General features: G+C 34.3%; 1 protein-coding gene across 3 annotated transcripts in view; it reads right to left on the reverse strand.

Annotated features, from left to right (window-relative positions):
• Positions 1 to 16,603, reverse strand: part of Acadvl (Acyl-CoA dehydrogenase very long chain) — a 164,626-nt gene extending 148,023 nt beyond the window's left edge. For all 3 annotated transcript variants that reach the window (XM_089592490.1, XM_014349419.3, XM_014349418.3), the window contains exon 1: positions 16,307 to 16,603. In XM_089592490.1, the coding sequence (XP_089448616.1) occupies positions 16,307 to 16,602 (296 nt within the window). In that variant the 5' untranslated portion in view covers position 16,603. The remainder of the gene's footprint in view (positions 1 to 16,306) is intronic.
• Between the last annotated feature and the right edge of the window lie 2,711 nt (positions 16,604 to 19,314).

Here is a 19,314-nt window from a genome sequence, read left to right on the forward strand (position 1 = left end):
TTGGCCATAAGACTAGGGTCTCAAAAATACAAAAAACGTATACTTACCGTGCCAGAACGAATTTAAATACAAGGTCTGATGAATCCAATCAATTAAGACAACACAACTTTTTAAAATGATTTTTGTGGTTAAATTCATCTACTGTTAATATACACATGTCTCCTGTAATACATGTTATCCTGCAAGCCTCGTGTAAACTTATAAGTTTAAACTCACTGCTTAAATCAGTAACGTTTCCACTAGTTTTTCAGTGGGATGAATAAGGCCTTAAAAGATCAGTGGATTTTTCACTAATTCTTCAGTGAAATTTTTTCAACTGGATCAAATAGTGAAATTTCCACTGGATGATATTTACAGAGTAAGCTAATGAATATATCTAACTATTTAACTTGTTTGATCGTTTACTTATCTATTAAGTGCAGTTTCTAATATTAGTAATTTTTGATTCAGCGATCCCCGGATCAGGCCAGCGTGTACATGGAATTTTTTTTTTTTCTCAATAATAAATTAGGATCATTTGCGGATTATTAAAGGTATTTTAAATTGCAATTTAAATGCAACATTTATATTCGTAATGAAATTTTCGACTTTTTTAATAATTCAATATTTTATACATACTTTATGATTATATTACTATACTTTAAAGTTTCATTTATTCACACGGCAATGAAACAGATGTGCTTTAATTGGCTGGAAATTTGTATAAGGAAGGATGGTGAGGATGACCAAGAAAAACATAATGATACCAGACGATGTATCAAATAACGATCAGTAAATTAGCTTAAAAAATATTCAGTATCAGTTGCTGTATGTGAATATCTGAACAAGTATTACCGAATTACTTTGTGATATAAAAGATTAACTATGATATATAGCAATAAAGAGGATCTAACCCAATAAAAAAAAAACTTATCTATATGTACGATTTACATAGATATACTTTAACGCGGATATAGAGTCATGAAACAAAATGGATTTCGATCCATATGGATTTTTTTTATTGGGAACATTGCTTTTTATGCAAGATGATGTTAAAAACTACAGATTTATCGCGTCACAAATATTTTAATTGTTGGGCAGTTAAGAGATTTATTCGAGAACTTTGAATGAAGCGCTCACGGCATTTTAGTAGTATTGAAATGTATATATATATATATGCTAGTAATTGTCCTGAGCAGCTTTAAGTTGTCTTCTTAAATAAAACTAAAGGCAAAAACAAAGGCCTTAAAACAGAAAGAGAGAAAATAGCGCGACATGGCAGAAAAAGTATGAACAATTTTTTTTTAATTTGCTCGAATACTTAGATTCGGATTGTACACCAAGTCCCTTTTTTGTTTTAAGGCCTTCAATTACAGTTTTCTTTATTCCAAAATTCGATTTATTTTTGACAGCGCACAAACCTCAATATCAGGAAATTTCTTTCTGGCAGGTTTCTTAACACAAAAGTAATGAGGAAAATAGTAGAAATCAAGGCTTTCCGTAAAAAAATTTTATATAATAGTCGATTATACAATGACGATGCTCCAGATAAAGACTGTGCCGTTTCGTCGTCCCAGGCAAAGACTATGCTCTTTTTCGTAGTCAAGACGAAAACTATGCTCTTTTTGGTCCCAGACGGACGAATACTATGCCTTTTCCTCGAGCCCTGACGGAAACTAAGCCCGTTTTTCTAGTTTATACGAAAACTATACCCTTTTTTTGGTCCTGGACGAAAACTATGCCTTTTTTTCGAATCCAGGCGACAACTATGCCATTTTCTCGTGTTCTGACGAAATATGTGGTCTTTTTTTTAGCTTGGACGATAATTATATTTTTTTTTCTTGGTATGAATTATTTTTTTCTGTTTCAAAACGATTACTCAAATATTTTGCAATAATTTAAAGTATTCTAATTACAAACCTAAATGCAAGGTGAGCTTAGCTACTAACAGCTATTTTATTATGGTAACTCTTCGAGAATCATGCTAGTATTCGTTCGAACTCCGAAAAAAAGGCGTAGTCTTCGTCCAAACTAGAGAGTAAAAGGCATAGTTTTTGTCTGGGCCTAGTAAAAAGGCATCGTCTTCGTCCAGGCTTCGAAGCAGGGCCCAATCTTCGTCTGAGGCGTCGGTATCTTACTAATATATAAAGCAGAAGTGCTAAAACCCTTGTAATCGCTAACCGCGAAAACTACTAAACCGATTTTGTTAAAATTTCGCACACTGATTCATGATACTTCCTAGATGGTTTTAGTATAGTTTTTATCTTAACAAATTTAATAACATCAGCAATAAATGAGCTCAAAGTTTTGCAAAAATATGCCAGCTTTTCACTTTAGTTCAGTAAAATCTGCTAGGTGGCGTCGACATAAAATCGAAGCTACCTGCAACATAATTAAATAAGTGTGGTTATAATACGCTAGAGCGTCTCCATAGTGTTGTAGTCGAGCTTCGGCAACTTAACGAACTGTATTAAGAATGCTGATAATAGTCTTGCAGCTAGGTATCCTGGTTACGGACGACACTCTTCTCTAAGGGGGAAGGGACCTAAGTGTCCATTCACCCTGAATCTCGACGAGTGCGATCGAAAAAAAAAAAAATTAATTCCAACCGATGCCGTCTCTGCCACAATACCAGGTGATATATCTAGCCAGAGCACAATCTGCTCCAACTCATCAGAGTTGTGAGGAAGTTCCACCATCCCACTTGGTGCAGTTAGAGAATTTGTGGCTACAAATGTAAGCAAGGGAAGAAAACAGCTCTGAGCTCTGAGGGGCATGAGCAGCCACAACAGCTACCTTCTTGGTCGTCGCGTCCCCAATGCGCTTACCCACATGTTCCCGTCTAACAATGAGCGGTTGGTTATCCGTGGAACGACCCGAGACGAGATATTCTTTGGTCAGCAGCGTATCTCCCTCTATCACAGTCTCCGTATGTCGAGACTCCTAGGGTAAGAATTAAGCAACCGTAGCCAGCTCTTCATCATCAGGAATAAGAATAGCCTGGAAGTTTCACCACTGGCGCTTTTTAGGGCCATTGTAAGTATTTACGTTTCCTACTTAACCATCAATTTCATCGGTTCTTTTTAGCATCCACCTAAGTGTAAACTACCTTGCCAACAAATACATTTTTATTACCATTTCTGGAAGCGATTCGTCGACTAAAAGACTATATTAACTAAAGACGGGCACTATTAAACCAAGTCAGCCATTCACTAGCAGACGTCACCTGCGGAGTTGTTCTTCGCAAGGCTGGAAAACCCGGTGACCGACAACCCTATATTACCCTCTCGACTCTAAGAATTCAACCAGGAATCACTGATCCTCTCCAAAGTCTGCGTTGGGCAAACCTAAAACAGCTATGAAGGAAAAAAAAACTGAGCCAACGGGACAGCCTCCACTAGACAAGTATTACTAACCAATCTCCCCATCTAAGATCACCAAAACAACTGAATCTGCAAATAAAAAAGGTGCTTTAGACACCAGCGTCTCCGACATTATACCGGGAGACGTTGGGAAAGAGTACTACAACTAGCCCAAAAGCATCGGACTTTGTAATTTTTCTCCCGATCAGTCTGGGTTTTCAACAGCAGGCCAGAGAAGATCACCCTGAGGTATCCAGGCAGTCACAATTGCTGTTAACTGCAGTCAAGAAAGAGTTAACTTAAGAAGCTCACCGGTCTTTTTTAGGGCTATCGGACGTCGAACTACCTTGCCAACAAATATATTAGAACTTATCAAAGTTGACAGAAAACAGCCTTTAGGGGTCACACAAATTTTAAGCATGCCAAAAGTCGCAAGAGGGTGAATCGGAAGAAAAACTTCAAGTGTATCTAATAAATACAATTTTACTTAGGCGTCAAGAAACTGACGCAGAAAATTTATCGAGATTGAAACAGCAGCGTCGAAATTAACAACTAAAGAGTCCATTACGTGAAAGATCAGCTTTTCATTGTACCCTCACAGCAATCTCTGAAATCTTTAAAGATCCTACTTCAGATTTTTAAATAAGTAGAAAATGTTTTTGTGGCAATAAAACTGTAGGGTTTAAGGTCCAGGACTTTGTTGCTCTAGTAAGAAAGTTGTGAAATATGAGAAAAAAAATTTTTTTTTAATACAAATTTTTTGGGGATTTAAAATCTTAACAGCTTTAAAAAATAGCCGTTTTCGTGAATTCACGGGAGAAACTGTAAGTCAACGGCTTCTTATGGCCACTGATTATTTTATGGCATAAAGAACGCACGGTACTTTTTAGCATAATAATTTTTTTGAATTTTTACACCTTATTATTTAACTAAATAAACTATATGGATTTCGAAAAAATATGTTTTTAATAAGAAGATTTTTGTTTTTAGATGTATCAGGAATGTGTGTAAAATTTCTAACTAAAAATGTTTCACATTACATGTCAACACACTACGGTGTTTTATTTAGTAAGTCTCGGGCGAAGCCGAGACGGGGGGCTGCTAGTATATTATATGTAAGAGATAATATCTATATTGTATAGACAATAGATAATAATGGACTGTGATTCAGCAAAACTCATTTTATTTTTTAAGTAATACTTTTTTAAATTTTTTTTTCAATTTTTTTTTAGAGTATTATTTAAAAAAAAAAACAAATAACGGTTTCTCGAATTTTTTCGGTTTTTCTTTTAATATCTTCTGACAAACTGACTCTAACGCCTCGGTCAAAGAAAGTGCTAATTCAAAATTACCTGGAAAGAAGCGCTCACTAAAAATTTACTCTAAAAAAGAACTAACTTAAAATTGCCTGAAAGAAAATGCTAACTAAAAATAGGGTTAGGGAAGGCGCTCAGAGAGATTTATCCCGTAATAAAGATTGAAAAGGCACAGAGTTTGAATCATCTCATCAATTTTGCAGTTCTTGAAATGGCCCTTAAAAGCTATTATCTTTAGAATTTAGTGAGCTTTCACACGATCACTTATGACTATTATTTCTTACATGTTTTTTGTACAAAATATATATATTGCTCTCCAACCCAAGAATAAAAAATAACTTTCTTTAAGTCAATTTTTTTGTTAACGCTTTCTTTGTCCAAGGTGCCGATTTGATCCAAAACATGTATACCCGCTTCCTACTATTTTCTTATTATTACGTAGAGAAACATGGCAGGAAGAATTGTCTCAGGGGAACACTACACAACATATACTACACGGTGTAATTCATTGAAGATAATTACATTCAATGAAAATTAAAGTATTGAATTAATACAGAAATAATAACAGTAATTGACAAAACTAGTATTATTCATACAATACATGTTCGTTTAAGGAGACTTTATCGTCTTTGATGTATTCAACCAAGAAGAGGAGAACCATGCATTTACACTAGACCAACTGTATAAATGTATAAAAAACCCCTTAAACGGAAAAGAAGAAATTTTTCTTGTTGGTGTTATCGGTTTTAAAGGAATTGGAGGATTAAGACGCCGTAGTAATGATAACTGTACGACCAATCATTATGTGTCATAAATTTACCGTCGTGGAAATACCTCTTGGATGGAGGTAGATGATTTAAAAAAATCGTCGAGTTTTCGAGCACGTAATTACAAAACTGTGCCATGGCTGTTACTATATGTAAAAAAAATATAGTTTTTCTATTTTCTTATTCATTTACTGTATTTTGTTCAATTTACTTTTAACTGTCGTTAGTTATTAAAACTCTTTCAGTTTACACTAACATCAGTAAATATATAATATCAAAGTATAAATACTGTTACATGCACAGTGTATCTAAATTTTATGAGTACTTGCTTAACATACAGATGTGTCTATACACTAATACGTAAAAAATCTCGAAATTAAAGATCTTAAACACTCGACGTCTAGAAATAATATACAATAGAACACTGGCGACATTTGGCCGATCTCAAAGTTCAGTGACACCCCCTATTATCGCAAGGGTGCTTTCTAGACTAGATTTGTGATATACATCTGAAAGCTACAAATTAGCTACAAAATATATCGTTTTTTCCATCCCCCTGAATGCCCCGCATCGCGGTAAGATGTGGTAGCTTGATATCGAGTTGGCACATCCGAGCGTATGGGGCGTTATTTAGGCCCTACAAAATCAATTCTCGCACTACAAATTTACTACAAATTAGCTACTAATTATAGACCGATCTAGATCGCTCGATACTGCACTGGCAAAATTTGGCTGATCTCAGAGTTCAGTGACACCCCCTATTATCGCAAGGGTGCTTTCTAGACTAGATCTGTGATATGCATCTGAAAGCTACAAATTAGCTACAAAATATATCGTTTTTTCCATCCCCCTGAATGCCCCGCATCGCGGTAAGATGTGGTAGCTTGATATCGAGTTGGCACATCCGAGCGTATGGGGCGTTATTTAGGCCCTACAAAATCAATTCTCGCACTACAAATTTACTAAAAATTAGCTACAAATTCCCTATAAGTTCTTATCATGGGGTTCACGAGTGGATGTGCTACGTTGATATACGTAAAAAAGGCGAAGCAGGGGCTCGAACCCGTCAACTAAGGATTCGCGAAACTTTACGTTGCCCGCTCAGCCATGACCACCGCCAAGTGCGACTGTATTAAGGAGGTTCGGGCATTGATTAAACATGCTTTTTACCCTCGGAAAAAATTTATAAGATTCGTTAACACATCAAAAACATCCATGAATTTTTTAAATATTTTTTACCAGACATATCTTTAAGAAAAAAATTATTAAAATGTGCGAATATAACATAGCATCTTATGGGAAAGGCCATTCTGGAAGTTTTAATCATGTATGTAAGTATGTCAAAATGTTTTTCGGCGTAATCAAAAAGTTTGTACCAAAAGTTCAAGTCCTAAGGAAGACACTCGTATCAAAAAATATGTACCTTATCAGGCATTTGGAAGAAATATCTGTGACAAAATCACGAGCGGGTCCTATGCTAAGTGTATGGGAGAGAACCGAGCATCGTCTGCTGCCAGCTGGTATTTTATACGGAGCGAGACGTCATTACAAAATTCTGTCTAGAATTTGTTTAAGTTGAAATCATGATCTGCAACTTGGCACAGCCCTTCCCAAGACCTCAAACTATAAGGATGTGAAAAAAAAGTTTGTTTTTAGAAAATTTATAACACACTTTTTTAATGAAAATTGAGTCTCCTACTTTTTTAAAGGATAATTTTTATCGTGCAAACAACATATTTTTAAATTTTGTACACGAACTATTGTAAACTAGCTGCTTTAAAGTATGTACCGTAATTTTTTCATAACATTTAAGGATTAGTACAACTCACTTCAACACGTTGTCTGATGGGAGCCCCCGCATACCTACTCACCTCTCCACGTAGAGTGCCCGAACCTCCTTAATTGCACTCTTAGGTGCACTCTATTATGCCGTTAGTTGTACGCCGGTGTGCCAACACACGGGCGCTGGCTTGACTGAACCAAGCCACGTCCGTGACAGTACCACTAAATTCGATTACTAACCAGCGTATGAATATATTTGACTACTAGGTAAGGTAAAGTTCAAATGGTGCCATATGTAGTGCCAGTTATTGGCGCTATAGTGGTATTTAAGTTTACACGGTAAAATAAATCCCAATTTTGCGCTAACGTTGCCGCTCAGCTGACATATTGTGTAAGCAGTTATACCCTATTTGTATTCCTATACTTCCGTTGTACAAAATTGGTTAAAAAAGGGGAGCCATGAATCTTGACATTGAAATCCACACGGAAAAATAATTTAGGTTATTTAAGCTCAAAAGTTTTCTGAGCTTCTATAATCTAAGTTGATTGAATACAATAGGTCAAAAAATTTTAATGTATGAGTTTCATGAAACATTACACTCCTGCAACACAAGAATGTGCTCTCCACAGTCTAGCGACGTGTTAAGCTACTACGGCTTGAAGAGAGATTTTATTATTACGAATTTAGCCATGTGGACTCTCTGATGACAACAAACTCAAGACTCCTGGCTGCCCCTTCCTAACCGATTTTGTGCAACGTTAATATAGGTATTCTATCGTATATTCTATATACAACTCCCGATTTTGCCGCTCCCGTTACCACGCAGCTTACGGATTGCGTATTTAGTTGTACATCGGGAACATATTCCTATTTTCACGTTGTACCAAGTCGGTTGAAAATGGGGAGCCATGAATCTCGAGTTTATCATATAATCCAAATGGCCGAACTTGCGAGCCTTTCTCTTCAAGCTATATAGCAGCTTGACACGGTGTGGAGCTGTGCAAGTGCTATCACTAGACTGTGGAGAGTACATTCTTGCGTTGCAGAAGTTTGATGCTTATCAAATTCATGCATTGCAGTTTTCAAGATTAATGAGATAAAAATTTTTATTGCGATTACTCTTAAAGTATGTTGTGACTTTTTAAATTCATTTATTTAAACTCATGTATTCTAGATTATCTTTCCAACTAGAGAATAACATGCTTCACATGCAAAAAGAACTAGTCTTAGTTTATAAAATGTAAATATGTGTACTTGATTTTTATTTAATTAGTAATGTAACTAATTAGTTTAAAAGTTGAAGTGAAACATTACTGATGAGCATTTTCGAGAGTGGCCAATTTTATTTCTATAGACGGAGATCATGTAATTTTTTCTGGAATGATATAAGTAAAAACATGTCTCACGACATAAAAAAACCATCTGTAATATCAAGTAAAATACCATGTAGGTTGTTAATGTATAAATTGTTTTCCTTACACCTGCGCCAAAAGTTCATTGCATCTGACCCAATTTTGAGCTAGAAAAAGCCTCATATCAGTCCCGCCTTATGTGCACAGAACCAAGTGAGCAGGTATATATAGTTATATATTATGTGAGGAGGAGCAGCAGCACAACGAGCAGTAGCAGTAGGAGCAGACGTTATATTATATACATACATGGCTAACGGACGTATAACCTTTACAGCTTATGCAACACAGGAAATCATTGGATATATTCAAGTAACATAAGCAAAACAAAGATTTGTTAACAAATTATTTGAGTTTTGTTTGTACAAAACGCATCTAAATAATGTACGTCATATCAAAATGATATAGTAGTAAGCTATTTCATTTTTAAAACGTTATTTTTTCACATTTGTGCATTAAATAGGTAAATGACGTTGCAAGGGGGCAGTTCTGTCACCTAGAATTTATAATATACGCCTTTAATTTATATTTATATTTTTCTATTTATTATATTTTCCTTATAATAAAAAAAACCGTCAAATAGACAATTCAAGGGGGGACAATTAAAGGGTACACGTTTTTTTTATGTATACTTATATTTCATTTTATTTCATAAAAAATTCCTATTTGAAACACGTACTGACTTAAAACATAAAAATTCAAATTTGAACGCCACGCGCGGGAAATGTGCGTCTAGTACGTTAAGAAAACGCTAGAACACGTTCACCAAAGCAGTCCTTTTTCAGCGAACCTGGGACGCGGAAGATCTGCTGCTCACCCAGACCTGGAACTCTTCCGTGCACCAGTACATTACCGCGACGAGCACAAGGTGAGAGAAAGAGACCAACTACGAAGGACAAGAGGTGAAAGTATGTACACCACCTACAGGTAACACTTCCACTAAACGGTTTCTACTTGGACTTTCGGTGCTCGATCGCTTTAAGCGTGGAGATGACGCATCCCTAAGTAGTCAAGGCACTAGGGTTAGCGACCACGTTTCTTAAGTGAAGTTCCTGGGTCGATGACTTGAGCAGTGCTCAAGACACCCAAGGGCCCTGAGGACGACCTAACCCTACGTGACTTTGCAGGATAGATAGTTACCTAGCACTTACCTTCCGTGGTTGTACTCAAAATTCGTCTTAGTCCAACCCAATGTGCGTAAGTGGAAATTAAGGAGGGAAAATTCAAATTCGAATTTTATACATAAAATTTCTGTTAAATTTATGTGGAAAGATCTTAAGTAAATTCGAAATTATTGTTTATGCCGTATATTTTCTTTTTTGAATTATTTGATTATCTCAAAGAATCGCGATTACTTAAATACAATTAATACATGTAGAAATTGAAGATACGATTTCCTTAGAATTATACGATTTAATAAATATAATAAAAATGAAAAGTTGATTGTGCTTATTTAAATAAACCTTTCCTTTCACAAATGATTGCGAGTTTCTTTTTTTAAAGTTTAAAAATAAAAACTAGAATCATAGCTGTTAAGATATTTATGAAATTGTTTTATATAAACTGAGAATATTGTCTGTACCCAAAAAAGGGCAGAAATAAATTTATTTATAAAGATAAAGATGTTAACTTAAGGGATAATTCAGGAAATGAGAAAAATCAATAAAGCAATTATCAAAAACAATTGCTGTATATCGTGCAGGAATTAATTGATTATTCAACAGATAAATTTTGAAACTTGATAATAATTATTTTAAATATTTTTTATGTAATCGGCAATCTGAGCTACTTCGCTCTTTTACACAGGGCAACAAACCCGCCCTCCGACCTATAAACACTAACATTATTTGTGTGTTGGTTCCTAATCTTAAAGTTTCTTCGGTACAGATAATATTCTTAGCCGATTGTTATCACCGCCAATTAACCGTGGTTATACTCAAATAAAGGGAAGTCGTAACGTCGCATGACAATTATGCTTCAATGAAATATGCGATGTATTGAATGCCCTGATCAGACACTATATGTTGCATTAACAGCGCGAGATCATTAATGGTTTCTGCTATAGTTATTTTTTTTTGTGTTTCCATGAATGAATAAAAAACATCAGTATACATTGACTTCTAAATGAAATGATCGACTGTCACAGGAGCTTAGCCGCTGCATACAGTGCAGAGGTATAGGTTACAAGAATCATTAATATGAGTACAACGAAGAGTACAAATCACATAAATTTTTGTGTCAAACTTTCGGTGGAGATGTAAGGAAAAAAGTATACGTACCACCACCAAAAAGTGGGGCTACTATTGACCGCACGTTACCGCGCATATAGGATATAATATAGGGCAGTCAGTAATAGCCCCACTCTCTGACCTAGGTACGTAATATATTATTGTGTCCATATACCTACACGCGGAGTTAAATAAAAAGTTTGAAAAAAAAGAATGAAATTCATAGATTTTGAATAAAAAAAAAACTGTAATTTAACTAGTGTTTACAAGTACAAATATGAGCAATAAAGTATTAATAAGTCTAAAATCGTATAATACATTGCAAATGATACGTATTAGAAAGAGCAATGAATTGTTTTTTTACCGTCCATTTTTTCAGAAACACAAATTATTTGAAGAAGAAATATATTCCTTACCCTGTCAATGAAATATACATATAAGTTCTTCGATAATACTTTCAAATAAGCTCAGAAATATGGAGAATTATTTAATTTGCTCACTTCGTTTCTCAGGCATTTTTTTTTATTCGCTTTCCAAGAGCTGTCACTTCGAATCCTTTTTCTCCCTGTTGAAACACTTTTTTCGTTTTGTATCTTTCCTATACATAATAAGAGTAGGTGTTACGTAGCACTTTAATTTGATAATCAATACTCTACTAATTTATAAATCATATGTAGCTGCAAACAAACGTCTTGTTTACGGTGAGACATACACATATATCTCACATCAGTTGTCTTGCTTTTCGGTTTCACTCACCGATACGGAATTCCTACTCTTAAAAAGCAGTATCTATCGCTCGTAGTAACCACATAATCTCGTTAAAACTGCATAATGAATATCTACGTCAATGACAAAGGCACAACTGCACACAATGTGCAAAACTAGTAGACGTGGTAGACGATAAGCTGTCACCGACACGTAGCAGACGGCCTAACCTGACGCAGAAACTGGAACACGCAGTTATTGCCAGCTTTGCACGTAGCTATAAAAAATTTTCTATCTCAGCTGTTTTTTGATGAATCAATTTCAAACTTTCCGAAAAATTTCTTCAAACATCGAGTTTACTAATAATGACAAATTCAACAAATTCTACTTAGCTTATCCGCAACGCTAAGGTATTCCCCGAGCCGATACCAAGTTTCAAACGATTTCGATTAAAATTGGCTGAGAAACAGCGATTTATGTTTTAAAAACTCATTAAATTCGAGTTTTTTAAAAGTATGGTTTTTATTTTTTATCTCAAAAGGTAACAGTCAGATAGAAAAACTGTTGATAAAAAAAAAGCGAATTTTTATTCTCTATAAGCTACTATTTTTTATAAATCGATTCACAGACTTCTGAAAATCGTCCCCTAGGTCGCGAACTTAAACTCCGTTTCGAGCACTCGGCTGGTTTCTCGATCCGGACCCTCAACTGTTAAGTCCTTTATTAAATACTATTAAACAAACATGAATTAAAAGTACACTATCGGTATTATTTGTTAAGTATTATAATAGACAAACTATTTATTTTTATTTTTTAGATCACTGTTTTTTAATATTGTTCCTTCACATAGATAAGTTCAAGACCGATGCGACGAATTGTTAAATTAAAGAATTTAAGAGTGAGCTGTATACATTAGCGTTAAATTATTGAAGATCAATAGAATATTTATATTGCTCTTGTATAGAAACTCCTGAAATATAAAAAGACAGTTCCTCTTTATGCTATGACATCAGAGCAGTGAAAAATGGAATTCACAGAAAGAAAATGGAAATTAAAGAAAAGGAGCAGCAAAAGGTAAGGCAAAAAAGATATTTTAACGTTATTACTCTATTATCCGATCCACACGAGTCTGAAGTCTCGAGCGCTCGTCCATAACGTTTAAAGATTAAAAACTTCTATAATACTATCAAAATAACTGCAAACGAATGAAAAAGCGTAAAAATTATTCTTTTATTTTGTAACTAAAAAGACTAGACCAAGGTCATGTTTGTTGTAGTTTTTTTTTTTTTTTTTGACTTTGAGTTTCTCAAAAATGCTCTTGGGAAGCGTTCAAGATTTCAGACTGATCAAATTGCAGATAAAGAATGTTTCAATAAAAATACTCCGATTAAGAAAATGAAGACTGATTCTAGTTTACAAGGAAAAGTAAATATTAACTACTCTGAAGTAAATAGTAGCGCGGTCATCGAGGCCCGATGCTGCTTTCTCAAACTTATCTCGTCTCGTTCGCACGTGACTTCATGCCATAAACATTTAAACACTGAATATTTTTTTTTTTTTTTAATATCAAGTACAGTAACTTTGACTTTTAAAAAAACTGTATTGTATCTTGAGTAGCAAGAGATTTTTCCTGTAAATTCACGTACTTTACTCGGGGCCCCAACTTGCGGACGATCTGCACGTTTTTTTGAAGTTATTTTTGTCAAATACATACATGCGCTGCGTTTAGAAATGTGAATCGTTTTGTTTTTAGGTTAGCTTCGAGCTGATAAGTCAGCGTTATTCATATCTAATAAACGATTTTATTAACAAATACCTCTTGAAGTTTCTTTTAATTTGATTACTCATTAAATAGTGATTTGTGTCAAACTAAAATTAATCAGCTCCTAGCGTATCTTTATTGACTCAATATACAGACCAAAAAGAAGCCTTCACTGCGGGATGACCTTATGTTGAGGGATTCTCGACCGAACAGTAGTGTTGATATTGTACTGTTAAAATATTTCACAAAAGTTTGCAGGTGAGAAATGCTTTTCATTTGTTATTTAAAAAAAAAGCAATTGAATAAACAGCTTCATTGGTTGTATTTATACATTTTTTTCTAAATAATATCAATAAAGACAATGTGAATTGAAAAAAGCAAAATAAATAATATACGATTTATTAATCCAACCGTACATCTCATATTCTGTTCATTTATAAGTTTATGAAAATGCTTTTACTGGATCACTGCTATTCATCCACTAGTCAACTCTGCATTTCAGCATTATTTGATTGTTTAAAAAAAAAAAAATATTAAGTGTTAATAAATTGGACAGAGCCTCTGACACCAGTCCTTTCATGGTTTTTAAAAATATTCAGTTGAAAATGTGAACTCCAACATGTAAATATTGATAGGTTATGTAGTTGCGTCTAAGTTAAAAATTAATATTCTGAAGTCAACAACTGAAAAACTGTGAGAAGAGCCACATTTACAATTTTATTTTAGAGGCCATGTCCAAATTTCATATAATTCAATAAATTACTTTGTAAAAAAAAGGTTACACTTCAGATTATGCACACTTACTCATGCTTTTATGATCACAAAATATAAAATTTCTGTCTCAGTTTGCAACGGATTTCATTGACTTTTGACTTAGTTGGATTCCTTAAAGTAAAAAGCAGTTTTCCGATACTTGTTCGGCTCGGCCCGCAAACCTCTCGGTTCGCAAACAAAGACTTTTCAAACTCGTAGGAAGACTACTATTTCGCAATAGTGTGCGAAAAATAGTAAAAATGTTTTCCGCACTGATATTTGTGTGGAAAATCGATTTTCCCACATAGTGTGCGGAAAAGGTGTGCTGCAAAGGTTTTCACACTAATATCAGTGCGGAGAACACCGATTTTCCGCACACTCGTATTGCGAAGAAACTTGTACACAACTCGTGCGGGACGATTTCCCGCACTCGTGTGATAGACTCGCACTCGTGTGCTCAACTGGCACTCGTTCCCGTCAACTCTAGCCACTCGTACGAGTCAATCACGACTCGTGCGGAAAATCGTCTTTTCCGCACTTCTTACGTAAATAACTATTAAATAATGATTTTTCAAAGTCAGAGAATTAGTAAAGTAGAAACTCCGGCCGATATCCTGAATACCCTTATTATAACAGGTACCCTATAATAGTAGCACATTGTAAGTTTTGAGAAGAAGACCTGAGCACTTCTTACGCAATTGCGAGAAAATTGCGTAAGTACATGGCTCTACTTCTTAAGCTTGCGATATGCTACTAGGGCAGTTTATATAAATTATATCAAAGCACTTTTTGGTAAAACTATTTATTTACTGGCGTATTTACACATATTAAACGCACAAGTAGTGGAACAGGTTTAGCGTGTGATAGAAACAACAGACAGAAAAAATTTTTTCAATATCCTCGACTACAAAACGTCTTAATTGAAATGCCCAATTTCAATTGCATGCATTTGCGCGAGCATTTTACATAGAAGTGTTAAGTTCGTCAGATTTCGGTTCCACGACTTAAACATCATCTAAGTCTTGAATTAGATAAAAAAAATTTTCTTCTTTAGTTCTCTAATTACAATGTTGTGTAAGTTAGTAGCTTTGAATTTTTAGGCGGCAAATTAAATTTAAACTCCGCATTTTTATTTCAGATAACGTTAAAACCACAAATATTTGAATGAGCACGAGCCCGTGTGACGCTAATTTAGTCCTATTTTTCATCTAAAACTAGAGCAATACTTTTGTATGATCTAAGTTATGCTGCAGCTGTAGCAGAAAACCTCCCTCGATTTTTCAAAAAATCTTTCAGATTGATATCTCCTAACATGACGTTGATAGCAACTGGGAGATGGAATGGGACGTTTTTGGTAATATGACTCATATGTGTATACATATATTTTATATGGAGTTCCTAAATTAAGTTGATAACAACTATTTTTTGGTGTCTTTCCAGTCCTGAAAAACGAATTTGTTTAAGGTTTAATTTTCATGCAGCACTATTTCAAAATGATCTAAAAAATATCTTTAAAAATTTCTCCCATATACATTTGAGCAATCTAAAATATTTGGAAACTTGACACTTGATAGGCAAAAAACATTTTTACATGGGAATTATAATTCATAACTATTCAAGAAATAAAAAAAAGTCAACAGAAATGTAAATCTGTTCCATAAAGTTATTTTATTGTTGGAAATAATGCAAGAGAACAATTTTTAACAATAAGTTGAAATATTTAAGATTCGTTTTTCTTAATACTTTTGAAAGCCATAGTGAAGCTGCATAAAGTAGTATTAAAAGATTTATGATACGATAAACTTGTTGCCTCTTTTGTTTGAGGTTTTAAAAAGTAAGTTCTAAAAATCTTATCTATTTTACCGTGTACATGAACAACTATTTCACATAAAACACATTATATGCACGCATATGTGTACAACACTTCATCATACAAATCTATTAGAAAATTAAGAATAGGTACATAATATGTTACATCTGAAATTGTAGTTAACATACCCTATGAGATGTATAAAATTCTCAAAATTATGCATTTTATTATGAAAAGAATTAAAACATATTTACAGTATTTTAAAACACACTTCTGTTGAATATTGCTAAAAAATAGATATTGATGATGAGTAACTTAATTTTTCTCGTTATAATAATACCAAGCACTTAAGCAACTAAATAATTTGAATTAATTTACTGATTAAACAAGTAGAGAAAAATTTTTAGAAAAAGTGATCTTTTACACACTCACCTCACACTTTGCTCGGAAATTTTTGGTAACTTCTTTAAATTTGGAGTAATTTTTGACAGACACATTAACATCATCGTGGAGGCGTGTAGTAATTCTCGTGAAACGTAAAAGACTAATGTAAATTTTGATATTATTAATAAAAATAACAAAAATGATAAAACCAATAATAAAAAAGTAACAAAAATAATAATATTAATAATAATAATAACAACAATAATAATAATAAAAATAGTAAGAATAAAAGTTATAAGAAACAACAAAAATATAGTTATAACTGTAACAATATCCTTAACCATAAAGGTAAGGCCTATTCACGGTGGCACAGCAAAGAGCAAGCAGCGGGAACTACGTATTAGAGCGTTACATTATGGTACAGCGCATAGAGTGAGTAGACTAATAAAGGCTGAGCTCAAAGTGTAAAAGAAAAAATAACTGCCGCAACTCTATTAGAAATTCAATAACGTCATAATACGTACAGATCCAAATATTTTTTTATATTTTTATTTACAATAACGAGTAATATTGTAGTATAAAAAGTGCGATGGTGTGTCCAAACGATATCTGTAGTATACGAAGTGTACCTAGTATACCTAGTACAGAAATAAGTAAAGAGATTGATAACCCCAATGCTACGATGTGAGACGACTTTTTGGCACTGATCGGGGCGACTCGCAGCAGCCAGCCGTCGAACCAGGTGCACATTTTTTGAACCAGCGCGAATTGTTTTGAAGAGTGTGCACGTACGAGGAGTGGATTCGCATGGAAATAAGCATTTAGATGTACATTTTGGAGATACGTGGAAGAAAGTATACCGAATGAGCGCGCGGTGGCTTGGTCGGCTGGGTCGTGGATTGGCACGCGGGGAGACCGTGGTTTGATTCCCGGCCAGTGCGACTTTTCGGGCAAGTACCTCTGTGATTTTTCACATGTGCTTTTTCACCACGTAATGCTCCTCGAGGAGGGTTTAGTAGGCGACCTTCTCGCAGCAAAATTGCCTATTTCCCCCTACCCCCCTCCTGTAATGGGAGGCCTCCCATCCCTTTCCTTGTCCCTTTTCCAAGTGCTAAGTGCCCATAGTAGTGCCCTTATTAAAGGAGCCGGACGTAGAGCACTATAATATAACAAAAAAAAAAAAAAAAGTATACCGAATATGCGCTTTAAAACTCCAATAGCTAAGATGGTAAAGGGTTATGCTGTTGCTCGAATTGTTTTGCAATCTTGGGATCGATTCCAACTGTCTGGAGATTTTTTGTCGGTGCAATTCATCATTCTGATTTAATTTATTTCATTTATGTTTTACTTAGATTTACCTATATGTTAAGTGAGAAGCACTTTTTATCCAATACGTCAAAACAAATATAATTTCGATAATAGTTCTAAAAAGTAATTTGTTAATTAAATTAATACTCCTCGTTGGCCTCCTGACTACCAATGTACACTTGTATCAGAAAAAAAGTCTGCAGCCAAATGGAACCGAACCTAAACTATAGCCAGAGCCCACATAAGCGACACAAACACGCTTCGCCACTCGACTATCGAGGATTCGGAAGTTTATAAATATTTAACACCTATATTAACTGTATACAAACACTATGATCTTCGTTCTTTCAACTAGCTCACATATTAAAAAATTTGTGAAAAATCTTTGCTCTTCTCGCTTCTCGATAACGTTATCTTATAACTTTTTATTACACACATTATTACCCTGGTAGCACAAACACGCATAAGTAAATTGCATAAGACGATGCTTGGTCTGCTTTCGCAGATTTCCATCAATCTGCTGCAAGATTCGGGTGCAAGATGCTTGTACAAGAAGTGCATAAGACTTGCATAAAATAACTTGCATTAATTTTTTCACTTTAACGCACTCGCAAAAAAAAACTAAAATTAAAGAATTAATGCAAGTGACTTTATGCAAGTCTGAAGCACTTCTTGCGCAAGTGTCGTGCACATGCGTCTGTGTGCACTTCTTGTGCACGCCTGATGCACTTGCGAGTGTGTTCAAGTGACGTAAATTAATGCAAGTAACTTAATGCAAATCTTGTGCACTTTTTGGGCAAGTGCCTTGCAGCTGTACCTAGCAGAAGATTCATGTAATTCTGCGGAAGCAGACTGAGCATCATATTATGCAGTTTATTTACTAAACGAAACTTTGTGTAGGAATTGCATAAAAATTGCATTAACTGTGCTACCAGGGTAACTGCACATATTATATTAACATCATACGATCTGAATAATTTATAATTGTAAGTACATAATTTAACAACGAAAATTATAAAATACAGTCTTCAAACATGTAAGAAAAACTATTATCAACACAAATGAGTCCCAATTAAGATTGCGAAATAAATGTAATAATTATAGCGAGCCTTGATAATTAGGACAAGCTTCGGAGTTTCATCACCAATCACCATAAAAATAATTCACTCTTGACCATAAGATACGCATATAGCTTTCGTAACACAGATGGCTCGTGCGCATATTCATTATTTCGTTTTTGCATTCTCAGCATCGAATCGCAGAAGACACGATGACTCTTTTTTTGTTTCGGTGGTCTTACTGATTAAGTATTCTTTAATTTTTTTTCAAACTCTTCTTTATGAATACTTATTTAGACATTTTGATTTAAATTGAATAATAAACATCTCTAATTATTTTGTTGTCATTGTGTAATAAGATCCAGCTTGTATTTTTGTTTCTTACGAAAATTACTTTATTATAACTTTTTTTTTAATATAAAAAAATTAGTTTTCTGCTAATTCAAAAGAAAAATATCCAACAGGATGTCCTCTAAGTGAATTTTTCTCATGACTAATGAATATTCTTCATGAGATAATAAATCTTCAGCTCATATTTTCCATCATCTCGATAACTTATTTCATGTCGTAGTAGTTGTAAAAAAGTGATGTAATGTTGAGAAACAATAAAAAATTCATGCACAAACGTATAAGTCTCAAAATTGTTGATTTTAACATTTCAGTTATTTTTATTTTTTGTAGCACCGTCCG

The sequence above is a fragment of the Copidosoma floridanum genome, unplaced genomic scaffold (genome assembly GCF_036245765.1).
Source record: "Copidosoma floridanum isolate Cflo_tuat_1 unplaced genomic scaffold, Cflo_Japanese_pri ptg000018l, whole genome shotgun sequence".
NCBI classification, from domain to species: domain Eukaryota; kingdom Metazoa; phylum Arthropoda; class Insecta; order Hymenoptera; family Encyrtidae; genus Copidosoma; species Copidosoma floridanum.